General features: G+C 32.9%; 1 protein-coding gene across 1 annotated transcript; it reads right to left on the bottom strand.

Moving 5' to 3' along the window:
* Nucleotides 1–5,880: 5,880 nt before the first annotated feature.
* LOC143076327 (uncharacterized) lies at nucleotides 5,881–20,337 on the bottom strand. Its single transcript, XM_076252050.1, has 7 exons — nucleotides 19,789–20,337; nucleotides 14,110–14,235; nucleotides 13,348–13,505; nucleotides 11,425–12,273; nucleotides 9,579–11,015; nucleotides 7,836–8,088; nucleotides 5,881–6,887 (listed from the first exon to the last, which is right to left on the bottom strand). The coding sequence occupies exons 1-7, from the start codon at nucleotides 20,042–20,044 to the stop codon at nucleotides 6,067–6,069; spliced, it is 3,900 nt and encodes a 1,299-aa protein (XP_076108165.1). The 5' UTR covers nucleotides 20,045–20,337; the 3' UTR covers nucleotides 5,881–6,066.
* Nucleotides 20,338–20,677: the final 340 nt, after the last annotated feature.

Here is a 20,677-nt window from a genome sequence, read left to right as displayed (position 1 = left end):
TTTTTATCTCCATTTCCTTTTTTCATGTAACATGAAATTTACCAATAGGGGTGCTTGTTGTTTTAGAAGAACCCCAGTGGTTTAACACCATATGTTGTATTGTATTGTATTGTATTGTATTGTATTGTATTGTATTGTATTGTATTGTATTGTATTGTATTGTATTGTATTGTATTGTATTGTATTGTATTGTATTGTATTGTATTGTATTGTATTGTATTGTATTGTATTGTATTGTATTGTATTGTATTGTATTGTATTGTATTGTATTGTATTGTATTTCTATTGGCACGAGTTTATTTTCCCTATTTTGCCTTATTTATATTGCTAAACAGATGATTGGAGGATAAAAACGGGGAGAAGTCTGGGAATCAGACATAAATAGGGAAATAGCTATATTTTGGAGATGTTACAACAATTTCAGATTCTTTTTGGAAAATGTGTTTGGCTCTGAAAAGAGCCTTCTTCAGCAAAAGCTGTTTTCGAACTCATCAACTTGTCGTCAGCTTTTCATCTTCTGATTCTTCGTTGCCACACCCATTTTCTCACTGCTGACTTCTTCTGGTACTGATGGTTGCAATAAATCTGCAACATTCAAATCTTAGTGAACGATTTGATATTTGTTGTACCTCACTGTTCAACTTTGGGCAGTTGCTGTGTCTTTATTTCTCTCTTTAGACGACCGACTTGTGTCGCTTGTTTGACTGCATACTCATAAAACATGTTTCTGGCACCTTCTGTGGTGGCTAGTTGTAACCGTAATGTGTATCTAAAGCTCTTCATGTCATCTCGTTTGGCTTTGTCGTATCTAATCTGTAGTAAATTTAAACGTCTGGTGATTAGTTTAATCTGTTCACATGCTTTACGGAATTTATTTTCGGCAATGTACAATGCAAGTCGGTTATCAGTACAAACTTTTTCAGACCTGGTTGTTCAAGGTTATCAAACTTTGAAATTAAGATGAAGTTGAAATATCATTCTGCACGTTTATATTCACCAAACATATTACTCTTTGTCATCTTCAGGTTCTGTCATAAAGTTAGCAAATAGTGTCGACTGACATCGGTGAACATTTCCGATAGCGGTGAACAAATGTGACACCAACAGGTAAACTGAAGCGTCCCCTCTGTTCAGACGATCGTTAACATGACACTCTCTGGAATTTGATTGACAAAACCTTTTAATGATTAAGAAGAAACATTTGTTATAGAACCAATCAGATATTGTTGTTTTTTAGTCTAAATGGTGAAAATTAACGTGTTTGAATGTATTGATGAATAAAATGAGTTGATTGGCGAATCTTAGCAATTGGATACACTAATTGAATACACTTATCTATTTTGGGATCATAACGATACATCGAAGAGTTGTGTATTTCATACAAAACTGTTTACAAATGCGGAAGGAGACATAAAAAAAAAGATAAAAAGGGGTCACTTTTTCCAAAGATAAAGGAATAACAAGAGCTGCTGTTATCAGAAAATCAGCTTAACAGATTTCTGTGAACAGTAAAAAAAATATCGATTCTCCAATGAAATATGGTTGAAAAACAGATATTTATTTTCCGTATTTATTGTTTTTGTTGCTGATATGCTTTCTGAATGCCAATTTTGTATTTTTTATCTCCATTTCCTTTTTTCATGTAACATGAAATTTACCAATAGGGGTGCTTGTTGTTTTAGAAGAACCCCAGTGGTTTAACACCATATGTTGTATTGTATTGTATTGTATTGTATTGTATTGTATTGTATTGTATTGTATTGTATTGTATTGTATTGTATTGTATTGTATTGTATTGTATTGTATTGTATTGTATTGTATTGTATTGTATTGTATTGTATTGTATTGTATTGTATTGTATTGTATTGTATTGTATTGTATTGTATTGTATTGTATTGTATTGTATTGTATTGTATTTCTATTGGCACGAGTTTATTTTCCCTATTTTGCCTTATTTATATTGCTAAACAGATGATTGGAGGATAAAAACGGGGAGAAGTCTGGGAATCAGACATAAATAGGGATATAGCTATATTTTGGAGATGTTACAATAATTTAAGATTCTTTTTGGAAAATGTGTTTGGCTCTGAAAAGAGCCTTCTTCAGCAAAAGCTGTTTTCGAACTCATCAACTTGTCGTCAGCTTTTCATCTTCTGATTCTTCGTTGCCACACCCATTTTCTCACTGCTAACTTCTTCTGGTACTGATGGTTGCCAATAAATCTGCAACATTCAAATCTTAGTGAACGATTTGATATTTGTTGTACCTCACTGTTCAACTTTGGGCAGTTGCTGTGTCTTTATTTCTCTCTTTAGACGACCGACTTGTGTCGCTTGTTTGACTGCATACTCATAAAACATGTTTCTGGCACCTTCTGTGGTGGCTAGTTGTAACCGTAATGTGTATCTAAAGCTCTTCATGTCATCTCGTTTGGCTTTGTCGTATCTAATCTGTAGTAAATTTAAACGTCTGGTGATTAGTTTAATCTGTTCACATGCTTTACGGAATTTATTTTCGGCAATGTACAATGCCAGTCGGTTATCAGTACAAACTTTTTCAGACATGGTTGTTCAAGGTTATCAAACTTTGAAATTAAGATGAAGTTGAAATATCATTCTGCAAATTTATATTCACCAAACATATTACTCTTTGTCATCTTCAGGTTCTGTCATAAAGTTAGCAAATAGTGTCGACTGACATCGGTGAACATTTCCGGTAGCGGTGAACAAATGTGACACCAACAGGTAAACTGAAGCGTCCCCTCTGTTCAGACGACCGTTAACATGACACTCTCTGGAATTTGATTGACAAAATCTTTTAATGATTAAGAATAAACATTTGTTAAAGAACCAATCAGATATTGTTGTTTTTAGTCTAAATGGTGAAAATTAACGTGTTTGAATGTACTGATGAATAAAAAGAGTTGATTGGCGAATCTTACCAATTGGATACACTAATTGAATACACTTATCTATTTTTGGGACATAACGATACATCGAAGAGTTGTGTATTTCATACAAAACTGTTTACAAATGCGGGAGGAGACATAAAAAAAAAAGATAAAAAGGGGTCACTGTTTCCGAGGATAAAGGAATAACAAGAGCGGCTGTTATCAGAAAATCAGCTTTACAGATATGAAATGACATTTTCTGTGAACAGTAAAGAAAATATCGATTCTCCAATGAAATATGGTTAAAAACAGATATTTATTTTCCCGTATTTATTGTTTTCGTTGCTGATATGCTTTCTGAATGCCAGTTTTGTATTTTATATCTCCATTCATTTTTTCATGTAACATGAAATTTACCAATTGGGGTGCTTGTTGTTTTAGAAGAACTCTAGTGGTTTAACACCATATGTTGTATTGTATTGTATTTAAAGTTGAATGACGGATTAATAAAGTACATTGAAGATTTGTATCCAATTGCTATTTAAAGATTCGCCAATCAACTCTTTTTATTCATTAATATATTCAAACACGTTAATTTTCACCATTTAGACTAAAAAAACAACAATATCTGATTGGTTATTTAACAAATGTTTCTTCTTAAAATCATTTAAAGATTTTGTCAATCAAATTCCAGAGAGTGTCATGTTAACGATCGTCTGAACAGAGGGGACGCTTCAGTTTACCTGTTGGTGTCACATTTGTTCACTGCTACCGGAAATGTTCACCGATGTCAGTCGACACTATTTGCTAACTTTATTACAGAACATGAATATGACACAGAGTAATATGTTTGATGAATATAAAGTTGCAGCATAATATATCAACATTATTTTTCTAAGCTGCAAACACTTGGAACAAAAATGTCTGAAAAATTCTGTAGTGATAAAAGACTGGCACTATCTGTCCGTAAAGCATGTGAACAGATTAAAATGATCAACAGCCGTTTAGATTCACTACAAATAAGATACGAAAATACCAACCGAGATGACATGAGTAGCTTTAGATTCACATTTACGGTTACAACTAGCCACGACAGAAAGCTCCAGAAACATGAGTTTGGTATCAGACAGAAAACACATGTCGCTCAACTAAAGAGAGAATTAAAGACACAGAAACTGTCGAATGTTGACTGTGACAGTGAGTAACAACAGTCACAACATCGGATTTCAACATTGCAGACTTTGCATCTATGTCAGTGGAAGTCATTAGAAAGAAATTAGAAGGCTCTTTTCAGAGCCAACACACATTTTCCAAAACGAATTTGATTTTGTTGTAACAGTCATGATATAGCTATTTTCCTATTTCTGTTTGATCTTGAGTCTTTTACCACGTTATCTTTTCGATATAAATACAGTCGAACAAATATATCCTTGTATGTATTTCTGACATTCTTGGAAATTTTGAAATTGTGAACGTTATACCCTAAAGCTTTCTTTGAGATCCAATTACCCCAAAAAGTTTATTTTTTAAAGAAAAAAATAAAAGGATCACACAATGGTGTATCCTTTACAATTCCGAGTACTTAACATTTTTAATTAACAACTCTCTATGGTTTATTCCTGTTTTTGTATTATTCAAGTGGTTTCTTGATATTGTTGATATTGTTTTGTAAGTGTGTTTTTGTTTTTTGTTAGTAACTTTGACATCCTACTGCGGTTCTAAAACGACTATGAAACGTGCCCTTATGTTTGTTCAATTCTATATAGATATAAGAAGATGTGGTATGAGTGCCAATGAGACAACTCTCCATCCAAATCACAATTCATAAAAATAAACCATTATAGGTCAAAGTACGGTAGTATGTTTATGAGTGCAGTGTGTCTCTCACCTTTATGCTACGTATATCAAATCAAACTTTAGATTAATATACAATGTATAGGGATGCAAGAAAGAAACCCTGTATAATATACAATGTATAGGGATGAGAGAAAGAAACCCTGTATTCCTATGCTATCGTTCGAGTCTTGACATGGACATTTGATCAAGGCATCGTAAAATCATATATGTATAGTCGATAGCTAGAAATAAAACAGTAAGAAAATAGGAAGGTATACAGAAAAAAGATATGCCAAAAACTAAATAAATACAAAAGACAAACAAACAAAAAGAGAATTCTACAAATAACCATAGACATATAAAAATCGGACAATAAGAGCTCTGCGAGAAAACCCCCAAAAACATTTAAAAAAAAGAGCCCTTCAATTGTTGTGACATCAATACAGCGAACTACGTGTTTTTATCTCATATAGACTTTGCTCTTTCTACAATTAAATTGAATACTTAAAACTCTCAAGCCAATAAAAAGCCCTTCTTAGAAGTTGTTTACAGAAAGTCGTTATACAATATTTTTATCAGTAGAATTATACCGTCTATATCAGTTACTAACTTAAAGTAAAGTAGTTTGTCGGCAGGAGAAGTTGGATGGTCTTAACAAAAATTACTCCCTGATAGTATCTAATTTACATGTACCTACTTTCCATTCTATTTAAGGTTTCGATTTCAAATCTTTCTCAAAGAGTTTTGTAAAACCTAAAATTCATACACCAAATTTTGCTCCCGTTCAATAATAAAAACGTAAGGGGTTCCGCGTCTCGCCTATGATTGTTGCTGTCGGTGACTTACGTGAAATGGTGACTGGATTTTTTTTTAAAACTTTTTCTTTCGGCGCTATTTCTTGAAATTGAAGTTCAGCTTCTGTCTAAGTTTCATAACTATCCACGAAGGTCTGTATCAAAAGGAAACGCAAACTGTTTTTTTATTAAAAGTTGTTTTCGTTTGCAAACAATATAATGCGAACAAATTAGTCAGCGTTTCATTTTAACAAGACCTTCAGAAAGGAGATTGATGTGTATGAAATGTTTAGAATTCACATTCTGTTACCATCTATCCCCCTTTTTACAGAGAGACTTCATAAATACACAAAATTGAAATTCTTTTTTCCAAGTTATATTTTGTATCAATAATAATAATAGTAGTAACATAACATATTGTAAAATATTCTAATGTATAAATAGAACCCAAGTATTCTCAAGGTTAACAGTAAGATCTGGAATGTGAATGCCGATTACTAGTAATATCAAGTCATGTGGTATATTATATATATACATATGAGAATGTTAGACACGTGATATTTTCTGTGGTTCTTCGGATGAGAAACTTTTCAGTCTTTTTCGTCGCTCTGGAGACAAGTTCCCAGTCATATGTAGGGTTTCACCAGAAAATTGTGAATGAATTGAATTATTATGAGATACAGGTGACGATGGAGATCGAGTTCGATTTTCTTGGTTTGATTGTGATATTTTATGTTTTTCATATGGCGATCGAGGTGAAGAAGGCAGGCTTTGGGACGGAGGAATATGGGTTTTTGTTTGTAGTAATATGATTTCTGGATTTTCATCGTCTGGAGTTGTAGCAACTGGATGGCGAGGGGAACCAAATACACTTCCCTGTGAGTGTAGAGAATCAGTTGGAGTCGTCTGAATCGCAGTTCCCATGCGTGGTTGATTGCTTAATGCAAAGTAATTTCCCATTTTTGGTTTGATCACGGGATAAGAATTATGAATATCGCTTTCGGATTTGGATACTATTCTTTTATCGGGGATATTCCTTGGAGGTAAATCTGGACGAGTTGTTTCCAGAAGTGATTGATTACTAGCAGATACTGATTGTTTTGGAGTCGTCTGATTTAATAAATCAAGACGGTTTCCGTCATATCTATGAGCACTTCGAACTTGTCCAGATTCATGTAATGGAAGATAGTGTTGACCAGGCGGTTCTAAAGGAACGATACCGCCATTAGAAAATACAGGGTTGTCAAAACAAACAATATCTCCGTTTTTCTTTTCAGAATGTTTTTGTTTCTGTTTTTTTGCCGGCGTTCCTATCTCGTTGTAGTATGTAATTCTGGCTTTCGTTTCTTCAAGCATTTTGTGGAGACCTGAAAAAAACGGAGACGAATATGAGAAATTGATTATTAGAATGAACAGAGCAAACGTTATTCACCACAAGTATAAGTTACACGTTAAGAATAAAACTACTGGAAGGATAATAAATGTATTTGTTTTGTTCTAGATAATTGACTTTATGCTATCTCAATAGTGTTTTGATGAAGATCTACATACAATGATATATTTTGCTTCTACACAGTCCATACATAATCTTAGTACTTGGTTTTTTATTTGTGTGAATAAAAGAACATAGAAACACCAAGTTCGCAACCAAAAGTATATACCCTTAAAATGATAATATATAGACAGCTTTATATATTGCTACAATCAGATAAAAGCAAATATCATGGCACCTGAGTCAGAAAATAAATAAGTTTACTGAGTGGTTGTCGATTTGTTGGTGTGGTTCAAACGTGTTTCTCGTTTCTCGTTTTTCATATAGGTTAGACAGTTGGTTTTCCTGTTGGAATGGCTTAACACTAGTCATTTATGGGGTCCTTTATTGCTTGCTGTTTTGTGTGAGTCAAGGCTCCGTGTTGAAGGCCGTACTTTGACCTATAGATAATGGTTTACTTTAATAAATTGTGACTTGGATGGCCATGAAGAGTTGTCTCATTTGCACTCATACCACATCTTTTTTATTCGAAAATGCTTAAACAACCTTAAAAATAGAATTTTCTAAATACAATAAGCGAATTTGAGTCGTATCGTAAATTTTTGATTGATATTGTCAATATTAAAATTAAAGTTCATCTTTCCAGTTTACTAATCCAGATTTGTTTCAGATGAAGACAAAGTCATGTCAATACACTAACCCGAATAGTAGAGTCCCTCCCCGTAATATGTCTCTTCATCTTACGATAACGTAGTAATCGTAGATCAAGGGAATATAACGACTGAATTGTTCGGGTTTTACAAACTCTAGTATTAAATCTTACCTGTTGTCTTTCTCCAAAAACAATAGACGACAGCAACGATTACAATAACCAGAACAACACAAAGAGATCCGAGTAGAGCTATCACTACAATGTCCGCCAATCGGAAGTCTTCCTGTTCTGGTGACGAAGATGATAGATCTGGAATTGCAAGACCTGGATTTGCTTCACATTCGGCAACTGACAGTTTGTCTCCTATTACCGTTCTTACATTTTCGGATTTAATCATCAAATTGTTGTTGTCATAGGAACCAACCTAAAATTTAAACATTATAAAACAAGCATTGACACGAGGAAAAGTTCATCAGTGAATAGTATAACAGATCATTTTCAACGGATTCTTCAAGTATAGTTTGTTCTTAAGTTGCGCTGTTACACCACTGACCCAGGTTGTAGGGAGTGTTGAGTGCCCATAAACATGTTTAACTACACCACATTATGTATGTGCTTGTCCCTGTAGTATGTAGCTCAGTGGTTCATATCTATCATATAAGTATATCATAAATTGTTTTGTTATAAATAAGGCCGTTAGTTTTCTCATTTGAATTGCTTCATATTTTTCCAGTCTGTGCCTTTTATAGCCGACTAAACGGTATGGATTTTACTTAATACTGAAGGCCGTACGGTTGCCAAAAACTGCTTACGTCCACTTTATTTGAACTTTGGTGGATAGTTGTCTCATTGGCAATCATACCACATCGCATTATTTTTATAGTTACAGTTAGTCAAATAAATAAATTAGATTTCCGTAATGTAGGCTTTTTTTGTATATGTAACTCTAAATCATTGTTTTCTTTGTTTATTTTCTGTGACCATACATATAAATTTATCTTTCTGTGCAATTAATGCTTTTTTTAATGAATTTTCATAGTTTAAAGTTCGTCGAGTTTTACCTTGACCCTGGCATTGAGAGAAATTCTTTGTTCCGTGTCATTCAGCAAAAAATCATTTTAACCGTAAATTTAAAATACTAAACGTGTAATACGAACCGAAAGTCATGATCTTCATAACACTATATAAACTGAATATTAAGAAACATTGCACGATGATAAAGCAATATTGTAAAATGTATGAAGGTGAAACATATTATATTCCATATAACCATTCAGTTAATATATATTTTTTACATCTTTTTTATATTATGAGCTGTTCTAGTTTGCTTGACCAAAAAGATTAATATTATTTGAAAAGTCCGAAACAATTTTGCATACTGATTTTGATTCAGTTTTCAAACTTAAAAATGCGTTTGACCTGTATTAATAATATTTTAAACTCAAAATTATTATATAAAGTTTTATCTCTCTTCAGTTACTTCAAATGTTAAAAATGTAGCTCATATTTACCCTATGTAAAAGTTCGATAGTATTTAGAAAAGGTACCAGAATTTAAATCTACAAAAAGACTCATCAGTAACGCTCGAATAGAAAAATTCAAAAAAGAACAAATAAATTTCAAGTACGAAGTTGAAGAGCATTGAGGGCCAAAACCCCGAACGGTTATGCCAAATGCAACTGTTAAGGTAATATATTCCTGGTGTAAGAAATACATAACACGTCTAATTTAATGTCATGTGGAATTACCAGAACGTTTTAAACAATGACATCCCCCCCCCCAAAAAAAAAAACAACAACCCCGATACCATTTTGTCCATGAAAAAGAAAAGTGCAATTTTAATACCGGTACTAGTATAAGAAATTGATTTACAAATCATAATCTTAAAATATGATTTGTGAATATGATAGTTACCTCTGCATATACATATTCATCTCCATCTTTTCTTATTTGAAGAATCTGGAAACCAACATCGCCATTTCTGTTTTTATCAAAGACGTTAAAAGATATCTGGTTATCGTCCAATATTGTAACTTCTGCTATTTTATTCCGAACAAAGTCGATATTCCTATTATAGTTTGCACAAGGAAATTCGGCCTCTCCTTGGCATAATTCTGGTTTGGCTATTGCAATACCTTTAGTCAATGCTTTAACAGCTAATATACAATGTGAAACTCTTCCATCCGCCATTATGCCATTTGTATCTGTTATTGTTATATTTTCAGAACATGGTTTGGGAAATGTTTTAACGAAATCGTCTTCGAAATAACACTGAAAATAATTTCGAAAAAATTTCTTATACCAGTAGCTCGCTGTGTCTAAGGACGAAGTCTTTTTAATTAGGTTTCTAACAAAGTTTGTATTTGTAGTTCTCGTTTTTATCTTGAAGGAAATTGAACCTTCGATCATTTCTCCAAACATGTTCTTTATATTTCTACTGTCAGCCCAATCGTCGCTTCCGATAAAAATATATTTAGCACCCGTTTTGTCAATGTCTCTTATATGAGACAAAATATCAACCATTCGCCCTTCTGTTCCAAAGTATATAAACAGATTCGTTCCTTTGTTCATAATGGATTTCAGACCGTTCTGAATTTCAAAATTCCACAGTGCAGTATCTTCTTGTTGCACTGTTATTTCTCCTACGATACAAATACCAGAGTCATTTGCCACACGTTTAAAAGCATCTTTTCCTTTGCTTCCATAATTGCTATTTACATAAACTAGACCAACTGATTGCCAACCCATAGCATTAAGAACCTCAACCATTGCATGTGCTTGATCTACATCACTCGGAACTGTTCTTAAAAAGTACGGAAAATTTATGTCTTTGTCGTCAAGATCCGGTGACGTTGATGCATATGAAATTGACGGAAGAGCAATACTAGAGAACATAAAAGTGACGGGAACAGTGACGCCGCTTGGAAAAGGACCCACAACACCAACAATTTTAGCTGGATCTATGGGGTTTGTTTCAGATGGTATTTTTAGCTTACCAGTAAAGAGATCACTAATAATCATCGATGCTCTGCTTGAACTGTAACAATCATCAAAGACTATTGCTCCAAATTTTATATTAGTTTCCGATTGAGATTCTTTTATGCTATTTAAAAAAGCTTCAACTGAAAGAACGTCAAATGACAAATTTCTAAACTCGCCACAACCAAAAGGATCGTCTGATAACCTGTGTAGGGAAAATAATCCTAGAATATAGACATCGCCTTCAATAAATTCGTATGCTATGTTTGGCGTTTCTACACACAGTTCACATCCTTTTTGACATTTCGAAGAAGGAAACCCACTTGGAAACTCGGAATTAATGCTGAGAGAACTATTAACATATGACCCTACCTACAAAATAAAGTTATATGAGTTAAATGCAAATTAATTCTAAAGCATAAAAAGCTAAAGATTAAGACTCATTAATACAGATACAAAAGTTGGCTGCAAGATTTTCTAAACACGTTTAACGTTGATGTTTACGTTTGTGTGGTAATACTAGTTAGGTTTGCAAAACGATACACTGGACTATGTATAATAATTTGAACGGTATTTTTCACGATCCTGGTTTAAATATAATTTGGATGAAACTTGTTTCTTTAAATTCCACAGTGCAGGTGTTTTAAGTTTGTTTTTGTTTCTCGAAATTTGCTGTTTTCAGGTTGATCCGGGTTGGCGTGTGTTTGATCGTCATATTTTTGTAACGCGTATTTATATGGTTTTAAATGAAAGTCTGGGGTATAAACTTATCAAAACTTACCCTCAAAAGTTGTGAGTTTTTGTACATATTGATGTCGTAAAGTGAGGTTTTGGAATCGGGAACAAGGTCACCATAGCTATTAAATGTAACAACTCTGTGCTTGTTTATAAATTCTTTTGGAGAAATATCTGGACCTAAATCGGTGTAGTTCACTATTGTGTTATTCATTGTTTCCAACTTTTTGGAATTGTAATATTCCTCAAAGCCTTCACAAATAACTTTATACCCGGTACATCTTGTATCAAATGCCGTTTTCAAAGAAGTGGTTAGAGCAAAAACGCTATCTAAAATAGATACAATAAAGTCCTTCCAATCATCACCGGAAATTGGTCCAAAATTATTTATGAGCGTAGAAATATCATCCGACATTGACGCAGACGACCGGATGTTTTTTGCATGTTCAAGAACTTCTGGAACATTTAATGTTGACATAGAAACAGTCATAGCCTCGTTCGTAACATCTGGTGCTCCAGATAATACCATGACACGAGTACCTATTGATTCAGACATAATCCATTTTATATTCTTTAATTTTGCTTTAATATTGGCTGTTAGCTGCATTTTACTAAGGAGCTGCTGAATGACGTTTCGTTGACCAAAATACAGTACACCTAATGTATCGTCTGTTGTGTTTTCAACGTGTTGCAATAGTTTCTGAAGTATGCTGTCTCTGAATGATGTGTCATCAAATGTTTCTGTGGTTTTAAATCCAGGTATGACATTTACGCAAATATTGCGAATTTTTGCGAGCTTGACAATGTTCGTTACTCCATACCGACCATAATTATCATCCGTGTGCATTGCTACTACATAGTTCCAGTTGTGCTGTTCCATTAAGTCAACAAACACCTACAAGAAACAATATATTGATTGATTGATTGGTGTTTAATAGATATAAGAAGATGTGGTATGAGTGCCAATGAGACAACTCTCCATCCAAGTCACAATTTGTAAAAGAAAACCATTATAGTAACGCTACTTTCAGCACTTTTGTGTTATTGAGAGGCGGTCAGTTTTTCTTGCTGAAGGGAGTAGATAACAATAGAAACAGACATTATATTTGTTTTGATTGAGTAAAAAAAAAAGAGAAGTAACACAGTAAGTTACCACAGCATTTCCTCCTTGCGTCCAATTCCAGTGTTTACTGTACTTCTTTCAATTGCTATCTCTACACTCGAATTCACAAAAATGAAAAGTTACTGGTATTTGTTTTTTTTCAATTGTTTGTTCAGAATGAAGAAAATATATCAAAATAAAAAGCTACCCTTTTGCTTAAACACGTGCGCATAAGAAATGAAATAATTGATATGGAATTTTTACATGCAAGTTTTGTAACGGGTGATATCTCAATGATCTTCAGTGCACTTTTTGTATCTTTTTCGCCCACAAACAGGCAGTGGTAGAAGAATACCCTAAACCACTGTCACAGATTGAGGGAAGGATCTAGCACACACACACATGTTTAACCCCGCCAAATTATGTACATGTATGTGCCTGTTTCCAGTTAGAATCCTGTAGTTCAATGGTTGCCATTTGTTGTTAACTGTTATAAATGTGTTTTTTTTTTCTAAATTGTATTATAAATCAGGGCCTTTGTTTTCACGTTTTCATATTATCATGCGGCCGGTATAGGTTTTCTCATTGTCGAAGGTCTTACGGTTAGCTTATTGCTTATATCAATTTTATTCGAACTATGGTTGACAGTTGTTTCATTGGCAATCATATCACTTTACCCATCCTTATACTTATACGATAGTCAAATAACACAATTTGTAGGCTTAATTCATGTTAATCCCTTAATTAATTTTTTCGAAAATTGAATTATTATCATTAAAACAACTAAACTATTATTGTTATTATTAACAGGCATTGTCAATATAAGATATCACTAGCTACATTACTAGTAAAATAAAAAATACTTACGCGAACTTGGTCATCATCCGAAGGAACCGTTCGGAAGAAGTTAGGACTGTTGCGTAAATCAGGAGACGTTGATGATGGACTTACTACAGGAATGTCCATATTTTCTACCATTTCTAAAACTTTTTGCGTATTTTGACTGCGTGAGGGACCAAGAATACCTGTAATTAAACAACAATAGTCTTTAATGTTGATAGAGACGTATGCGTAAGTTTGGACAATACTTGTGTATGTCGATTCCTTAACGTCCAGTGGCAAGTATTTCATACATATTGTCGTCCTGTATATGTTCAAATATGTTTACTCTAGCCATAAAGCAGGAAACACCCAATCAATCGGATTTATTTGTAGTGCCTGCGTTAATGGAAAAAGATATTTTTACATTTAAGCAGACATTCAAAATGAAGACACAGCGACAATACTTGGAATCTAAGTATATGACTATGTGTGCTTTTTAAACGTGTATGTATTTTCATTATCAGTTTTCGAATATCAGTATCGTAAACTCAATTATTTTTCCACTTTGTAAATGTTGTGACAAGAAATATATATCGATATGTATGCAAAGGAACAAATCTCAAAATAAATCTTTATCAAAATTTATAAAACACTTCGCAAACACTATGGTTATGTTACAATAATAAACTTAATATTATGTAATAATTTTGTTTTAAAATAAAAGTTGCTACCAGCCATTTTAGAATAATGAATTAATGATAAAATTAAAAAAATATATATGCAAGAATAGAAGTTATGTCATAATACCTAGATAATATGTAGAACTATTTCCTGTGCAGGATCTCAGATCTGGCGGGAAATAGTAATCCATGGCATCCAGTACACTATACATGCTGTACCGCTCAATACCACAGTCATCGTATAGGTCATATCCTGATAAAAAAGAAAATATTTTTTTTTATATATGTGTGAATAAATAGAAACCCCAATAGTGTACAAATACACAAAAACCAGTCTTTGATATTTTTAAAATATGCTGTTTTAGCTTGAAAACTGGTGACAAAAAATCATCTTCCTACCAAATAGAATTCCTCAATGTTTGTCATGTTTTTTTGCAAGGACGCTAAACTGTCTCAGATTTACTTAATTAAATGCAGAATGTACATGCATTTATTCTAATAATATATTTTTATGTTGTTTTTACAAGTTTTACAGCCATGTAATTACAGTAATATGTTAAAAGTTACGTGTATATGCTATATATATGCCCCGCTCGGGATGGAAGTTACGAATCAGATCTACATTAGTATATATATATTGTAAATAATAACAAAGAAAAACAAAAAGCATAAAACAGGGTTATCGTTTTGCTTTATATGTAACATGCAAAGAGAATAGCCTGAAGGCAATACGAGTTTTGGGTGAAATTCTATTATGAAATTATATATAACGGTTTAGTTTTAAAGATAAGTACATGTACATGTAATAAAGTGTTATTTTCTTTGTCCTGAGACAACCCTCATTAGGGACCAATTAAAGGCAGCTTTGATTTAGAACCTAATAAGAATCCTAGGGTGGTCCCATACTAGTAATAAAACTCTGTCATAAGACATGTCTATCCTTGGATACTTTCGAAATTCAGGCCCCTGATTGAATCTTCTGGAATTAAGTCGTCAAATATTAAAGGAATGTTTTATTCAAACATGTATACATGTAATCTAGAAACCGTAGAGTGTGACAATTAAAACGACCCGAACGATAATTGATAAGCAAATAGTTAAATCCCCCTTGGATAATCTTTCTTGTAAATATATTTGCCTTTCCAATTTTAACATGGACAGACCAAACTTAAAACCGATTTGTTCGTACAGTGGCGCTTCTTTCTATATTGAAGTTCTCCGTGAAAATGAATGAATCGTTCAAATCGAAAACTTAGCAGTTGACATAAAGCAATGATACAGTGTAAGAAATGTTTTCTGGTCTTTGGTCGGGTTGTTGTCTCTTTGACACATTCCCCATTCCCCATTTCCATTCTCTATTTTATAATGCAGGACAGAACTTCTGTATATACATTTTATCTTTAAAATGTCAATGAAGAAAACGATTCTAACGTAAAAAAAATAATCTGAATATATAAAAATAAACCAATCTGTATTTGCACGTATATTTTAAACAGCATGTAGTTCGACAGAAAGTTTCTAAAAAAAAAAACTCAAGAAAAACAAACAAATAATGAAAATGATGTTTTGTTTAAGTAACCGAACGTATTGACGTTTTTATTTTACTTGGATTGCACGGAAAGGAAGTTTTCGACTGTCATGAGCACGAACATATTTAAACTGTTTTTTGTTTTTTTTTAAATAAAAAAAAAAATGAAAAATAAATTGACAATTTGGCACAGATTATAGCGGCCTTGCTTTTTATTACGCTATAAAGGGGCATTACCAGAGAACGGTAAATTCGAACTTGATCCGTGTTTTGTGGTAATAAGCATTGTGTCATTAGTTGGGTGTGTATACCATTTGGTTAAGCAAACTTAAGTTATAAAACGAAATCCAATTCTGAGACTTCAGACGGACGGACGGACAATGATATACGGTGACGCCGGGGGCATAAAACAGTTGTAAATTATGCGTTGACCCCAAAGAAACCGTTGCTTAAAAATCAAAATAACAATATAAAACAAAATGCTTAAACCTTGCGTTCTTAAAAAGACAATTATCAACTAGTTCATAACCTGTATCTGTATAGAAATTTCATATCTACCAAAATTAAGGAGCATTTTAATAACTCAGTAACTGTATACATATTTATTTGTACTCCTCGCCTTTTTTTCTCACGCAATGGTAAACCACATGTTTCTCAACCACAAGCAATAAGTAGAATTTAAATAACCAATAAACATAAAAATGTATTGGGACATCTTTTTTTTAATGAATTTACCACATATGTTAATATTCAATCAAAACCAGCAACCTTCAGAAATACAATCCTAAATATTTTTCAGTGTAAAATTCTAATTCCAACACGGGTCATATTATATAGTATGGCTATAATCTGAAGATAGACAACTTGAAGGTAGAAAAAATAAAAAAGAAAGAGAGAGGGGTTTATCATTTCCCGAACACTTTTAAGTGTGAGATTCAAAGCTACATAAAAAGATTTGCGATTCTATATGTTGGAAACAAATTCTGATCCCAGCAAAGTTTGGTAGTTAGCGATAACTTATAAAACACCCCATCTGTCAAAAGTAAGTCCATGGGAATCCAGAATAACAACCATTGGTACATGTATATTTGATTTTCAATTTTGTTGTGGCCTTCTTAATTATGTAATTTCATTAGTTATGATTCCAATATTCTCAGGCAAAACTGACTTCCGGCGGTTTCGGCTGTTAAAAAAAGCATTGCTCCTCATGTTTTATGACTGTATACATATACTTTATATTCAAAACTTTTTCGAAGTACATATACATGAAAGTAACATTGATTATGGAGCTGATGATCGAAATGATGATGGATTGATGTGAACGTCCAGTAGCAAATATTCCATGCATATCTGGACGGGATTATGCCGTTATTGTTATATGAATATGAACCTTGCTTTGTACTAAAACGCCACGATAAGTCGGGTTTTTAACGCGCTAGTTCACAAGATAATAGTAATAAAAACTTCCAATGATTCATATTATTTGGGTTTGTACGCGGATTTACACGGGTCTCAATTTTTAACACAAATCACATTTATATTTTTAAAGGATATATACAACCAAATTCTTTAATTTGAGAAAGCAAAATGTAAGGTGAATCTCATTCAGGCCTTCACCTCTTCAAATCGGTATAAAACCAAAATGCGAACAATTATTGTTCAAATTGAAATTTTGTTTAAAAAAAAAAATGTAGAAGCGATTTGATAAAACGATAGCTAAGCTTTGTGTTATACAATTATCTTGATATATATCTTGTCATAAGGATAAGTCATCCAGAAACAAGTAATTTGGGATAATTTGTGTTATTTATACAGCCTTTGGTACTTGTTCGCATTATGTTAAAACAGTTTTTGTATGAATTGGACCATTTTATTGGCTTTTGAACAAGTATGACCTTGTTTGTGTCTGGAGGAAATTTTAATGACTGAATAAGGGAAAAGTTCAATGTAATACGAATATTCTTCGTATATCTCGTCTTCTAATTCCCCAAATTAAATCTCTAAAACGTTTGCACACATTTTCACCTTTCAAACCTTACACAAGTTATTAAAACTTTAAACTTTTAAACATGCTTTCAAGATAAACAGGAATTAATATCATGAAACTTTCTACATGTAAATGATTAATGTGCAGATTCTTTAAATCCCATGATATGCAATTATTTCTGTGTCCGTTTTACTGCACTTAAATTCAAAGTAAACAAAAGTCAAAATAAACGTAGTTTTAACAGCATGAATGTGAATACATGCATAAAAGAAGATGTGGGATACACGGCTAATGCGAAAACAACCCAACAACCAGAAAAAACCAGAAAACAACCTATTCGAGATATTTTTTCTGGTTGTTGGAATGTTTTTTCATTGGTGTGTACCCCCACATCTTCTACTGTTGACCAAGACTCAAACCGGTGCAATGGGCCGTCTAATGAGATTTGAGTTTCTTTAGTTTCGTGTTGAAGGCCCCACTGTGACCTTGAAATGAAGAACAGCAACAAAAGTGACGTTCCATTGACTTTGTGTGTTTTTGCTGTGCATTGTTACGCCGGCCCATTCAGTCAGGAGTCTCTGGCCTTTGTAAATATAAAAAAGAAGATGTGGTATGATTGCCAATGAGACTACTCTCCACAAGAGACCAAAATGGCACATGTAGTAATTAACAACTATAGGTCATTTTTATTTAGTTCATTTATATGTCTCGGAGTTTAGTGTAATTTCCGTTTTCACATTTTTACATTTTTACATTATGTGTTTAGGGGCCAGCTGAAGCCCGCCTCCGGGTGTGGGATTTTCTCGCTGTCACGATTGAAGACCCATTGGTGGCCCTAGGCTTTTTTCTGCTCTTAAGTCAGTTTTTTTGTTGAATTTTTGACATTTTTTTTTAATTCCCAATTCTCAATTTTAATGTACCTATTTTGTGTCATAGATGGATACTCAATACCCTTTATTTTGTATTAGATGTTGATAAAACAAAAACATATTTTAAATTTTTAGACTATTTGTCTGATTAAAAATCAATCATGATAGTACAAATCTCTATTTAAAGCTAAAGTCTCAAAACAGAAATACTGTGAGCACAGTTTTACAACTCAAAGCCGAAAATTCTATTTGTATAAATAAGGCAAAGTCCATGCATGTTTTGTTGTGACAAACACGAAATATCAATGGGATAAACAAAAATCAGATGTAAATACATCATTATGCAAGAAAGGATCAAAGAAAGTTTCAATGAAATACACTTAGCGGCTTTGGATATATTGCTTTACACTGCGGCAAGATGAGCACCCATAATTTGATATGTGGTAAACTGTCCTGCTATAATGGGCGTAATCTTTTAGCCTTTGCACTGTATACCGTTTCTGATATGTATGTGCTATTTGCTTTGAGGAACCCTAATGATATATACCCTTATCAAATCATAGAAATATATACAAACAAACAAAAAGGAGATGTACAACATTCTAGGTAATAAAACATCAGATTTTTTATGAATCATTAAACCCATTTAAATGGAGTTGCGGATACAAAGAGCAGAATAATGAGCAAATGAACAGTATAACAGACATAGATCAATAAACACTCCCAATGCGGGAGTGTAATGAAATATGCAGATCAAAATAAAGATATTGTTTAGGAAAAGACACTCATTTGGAGTGTTAAATTACATGCAAGTACAGAATTGAAATAAAATTTTTATTGATAATTGATTGAATTGTTTGATAATTTCTTTATTCATTTTGATAAGGGGAGGATCAGTTATAATTTTGGTTGATAATTTATTTTGCTACGAATGCTTATGTTTTTCTCACTTTGGATACATTAAAAATTTTGTTTCCAGACCTACGTTTTGAGTTGCAGAAAGTTAATTTTCACCCAATCGTATGTAAATATATTCAATCTCGGTTCTAACCGGTCCTGCACCCCACCCCTATAATTAAAATGCTCTTCCCCTTATCATGTAATGCATGTGCATTAAATTGAGAGAGAGAGAGAGTTATTTTCAACAAACGCGTGGATCCCCTTTAAACACAAGGAAATGCCTGTACCATGTCAGGAAGGAATAAGACAATTGTATTTTATTTTGAGATCTTGATTTTGACATTTGATAAGGGTCTTTCCGTTTTTGAATTTATTTGGAGTTCGTTTTTTTGTTTTCTACAATGAGTTTTAGTTTCAATTTACGCGACCTATTTCCCAATTGCTAAATTAAGATCCGGATTGTTGATATCAATTCAACCATGGCACAAATTACGAGCTGTTATTTAAGATAGACGAACTTACCAAATTTAACTCCTGGTACCAATGTCACATTATTTAATCTAGACACTGCCCAATCTATTGCAACAACAGTCATTAAGGCAGAGGTAGCAATGTCTTGACATTCTTCATCCCCAGATGTTTGTCTCAAACTTAAAATGACCGAAAATCTAGCCTCAGCATCCGGGTTTTTCTGTAGAGGTTTTGCAAAACATTGCTCGTAACTCCAACACAACTGAATGGAAGTGAATAACACTAATATAACCACACATGAAATCATATCTCCACTTGTTCATAACTTGACGAAATTAAACAACACTTTTGAGAGTGATTGAGCCAGGTATAATTATCTAGTTGGATTACATTGTCAACACAGAGTGGTCATCGCCTAATCCTGTCATAATCTTGTATATATCCTAATCTTTATCACTTGAAATAACATAATTGATACGCCAGTTTATAATTAAGATTTGATAGAAATATCACCGTTAGAGATCCGTCTCAAATATTTAAAATTATTTAATATAAAGTGACAAAAGGTAAACAGAGGCCTAATACAGGTAAAAATGTTACCTGCACAGGTAGATAATGTATATTTAAAACTATTTTATTCTTAATTGGAAAATACCAGACACTTTAAATATTCAAGTATTATGTATTAAAAATTGACAATATGGTTTAAATTGTAAGTAGCCAGTGTAAATAAACAACTGACCATACAAATATAGTCCCGTTAGCCCCGGGAAAGTAGACATTCCTTTAACCATCTTTGTATTGTTGGTAGTCATTCATTACTGACATAAAAACTACATTCAGTCAATCAAAGAACACGTGACGTGATGAAAAATACATCACATGCTTCAGTGGTGTATATAATAATACTTTTAAATGGCAAATTATAAACAAATAACAG

Source organism: Mytilus galloprovincialis, chromosome 1 (genome assembly GCF_965363235.1).
Source record: "Mytilus galloprovincialis chromosome 1, xbMytGall1.hap1.1, whole genome shotgun sequence".
In the NCBI taxonomy this organism is placed as follows: Eukaryota; Metazoa; Mollusca; class Bivalvia; order Mytilida; family Mytilidae; genus Mytilus; species Mytilus galloprovincialis.
Note: the sequence above shows the minus strand (reverse complement) of the source record. Positions and strands in the feature narration are given on the sequence as shown.

What these genes read in the sequence shown, in the direction of transcription:
- LOC143076327 (XM_076252050.1), bottom strand. Translation starts at nt 20,044, where the DNA reads ATGATTTCATGTGTGGTTATATTAGTGTTATTCACTTCCATTCAGTTG. An exon ending in AAAACTCACAACTTTTGAGG is followed by an intron (nt 11,016 to 11,424) that starts GTAAGTTTTGAT and finishes TTTATTTTGTAG; the next exon opens with GTAGGGTCATATGTTAATAG. An exon ending in ATGAATATGTATATGCAGAG is followed by an intron (nt 8,089 to 9,578) that starts GTAACTATCATA and finishes TTTAAATTTTAG; the next exon opens with GTTGGTTCCTATGACAACAA.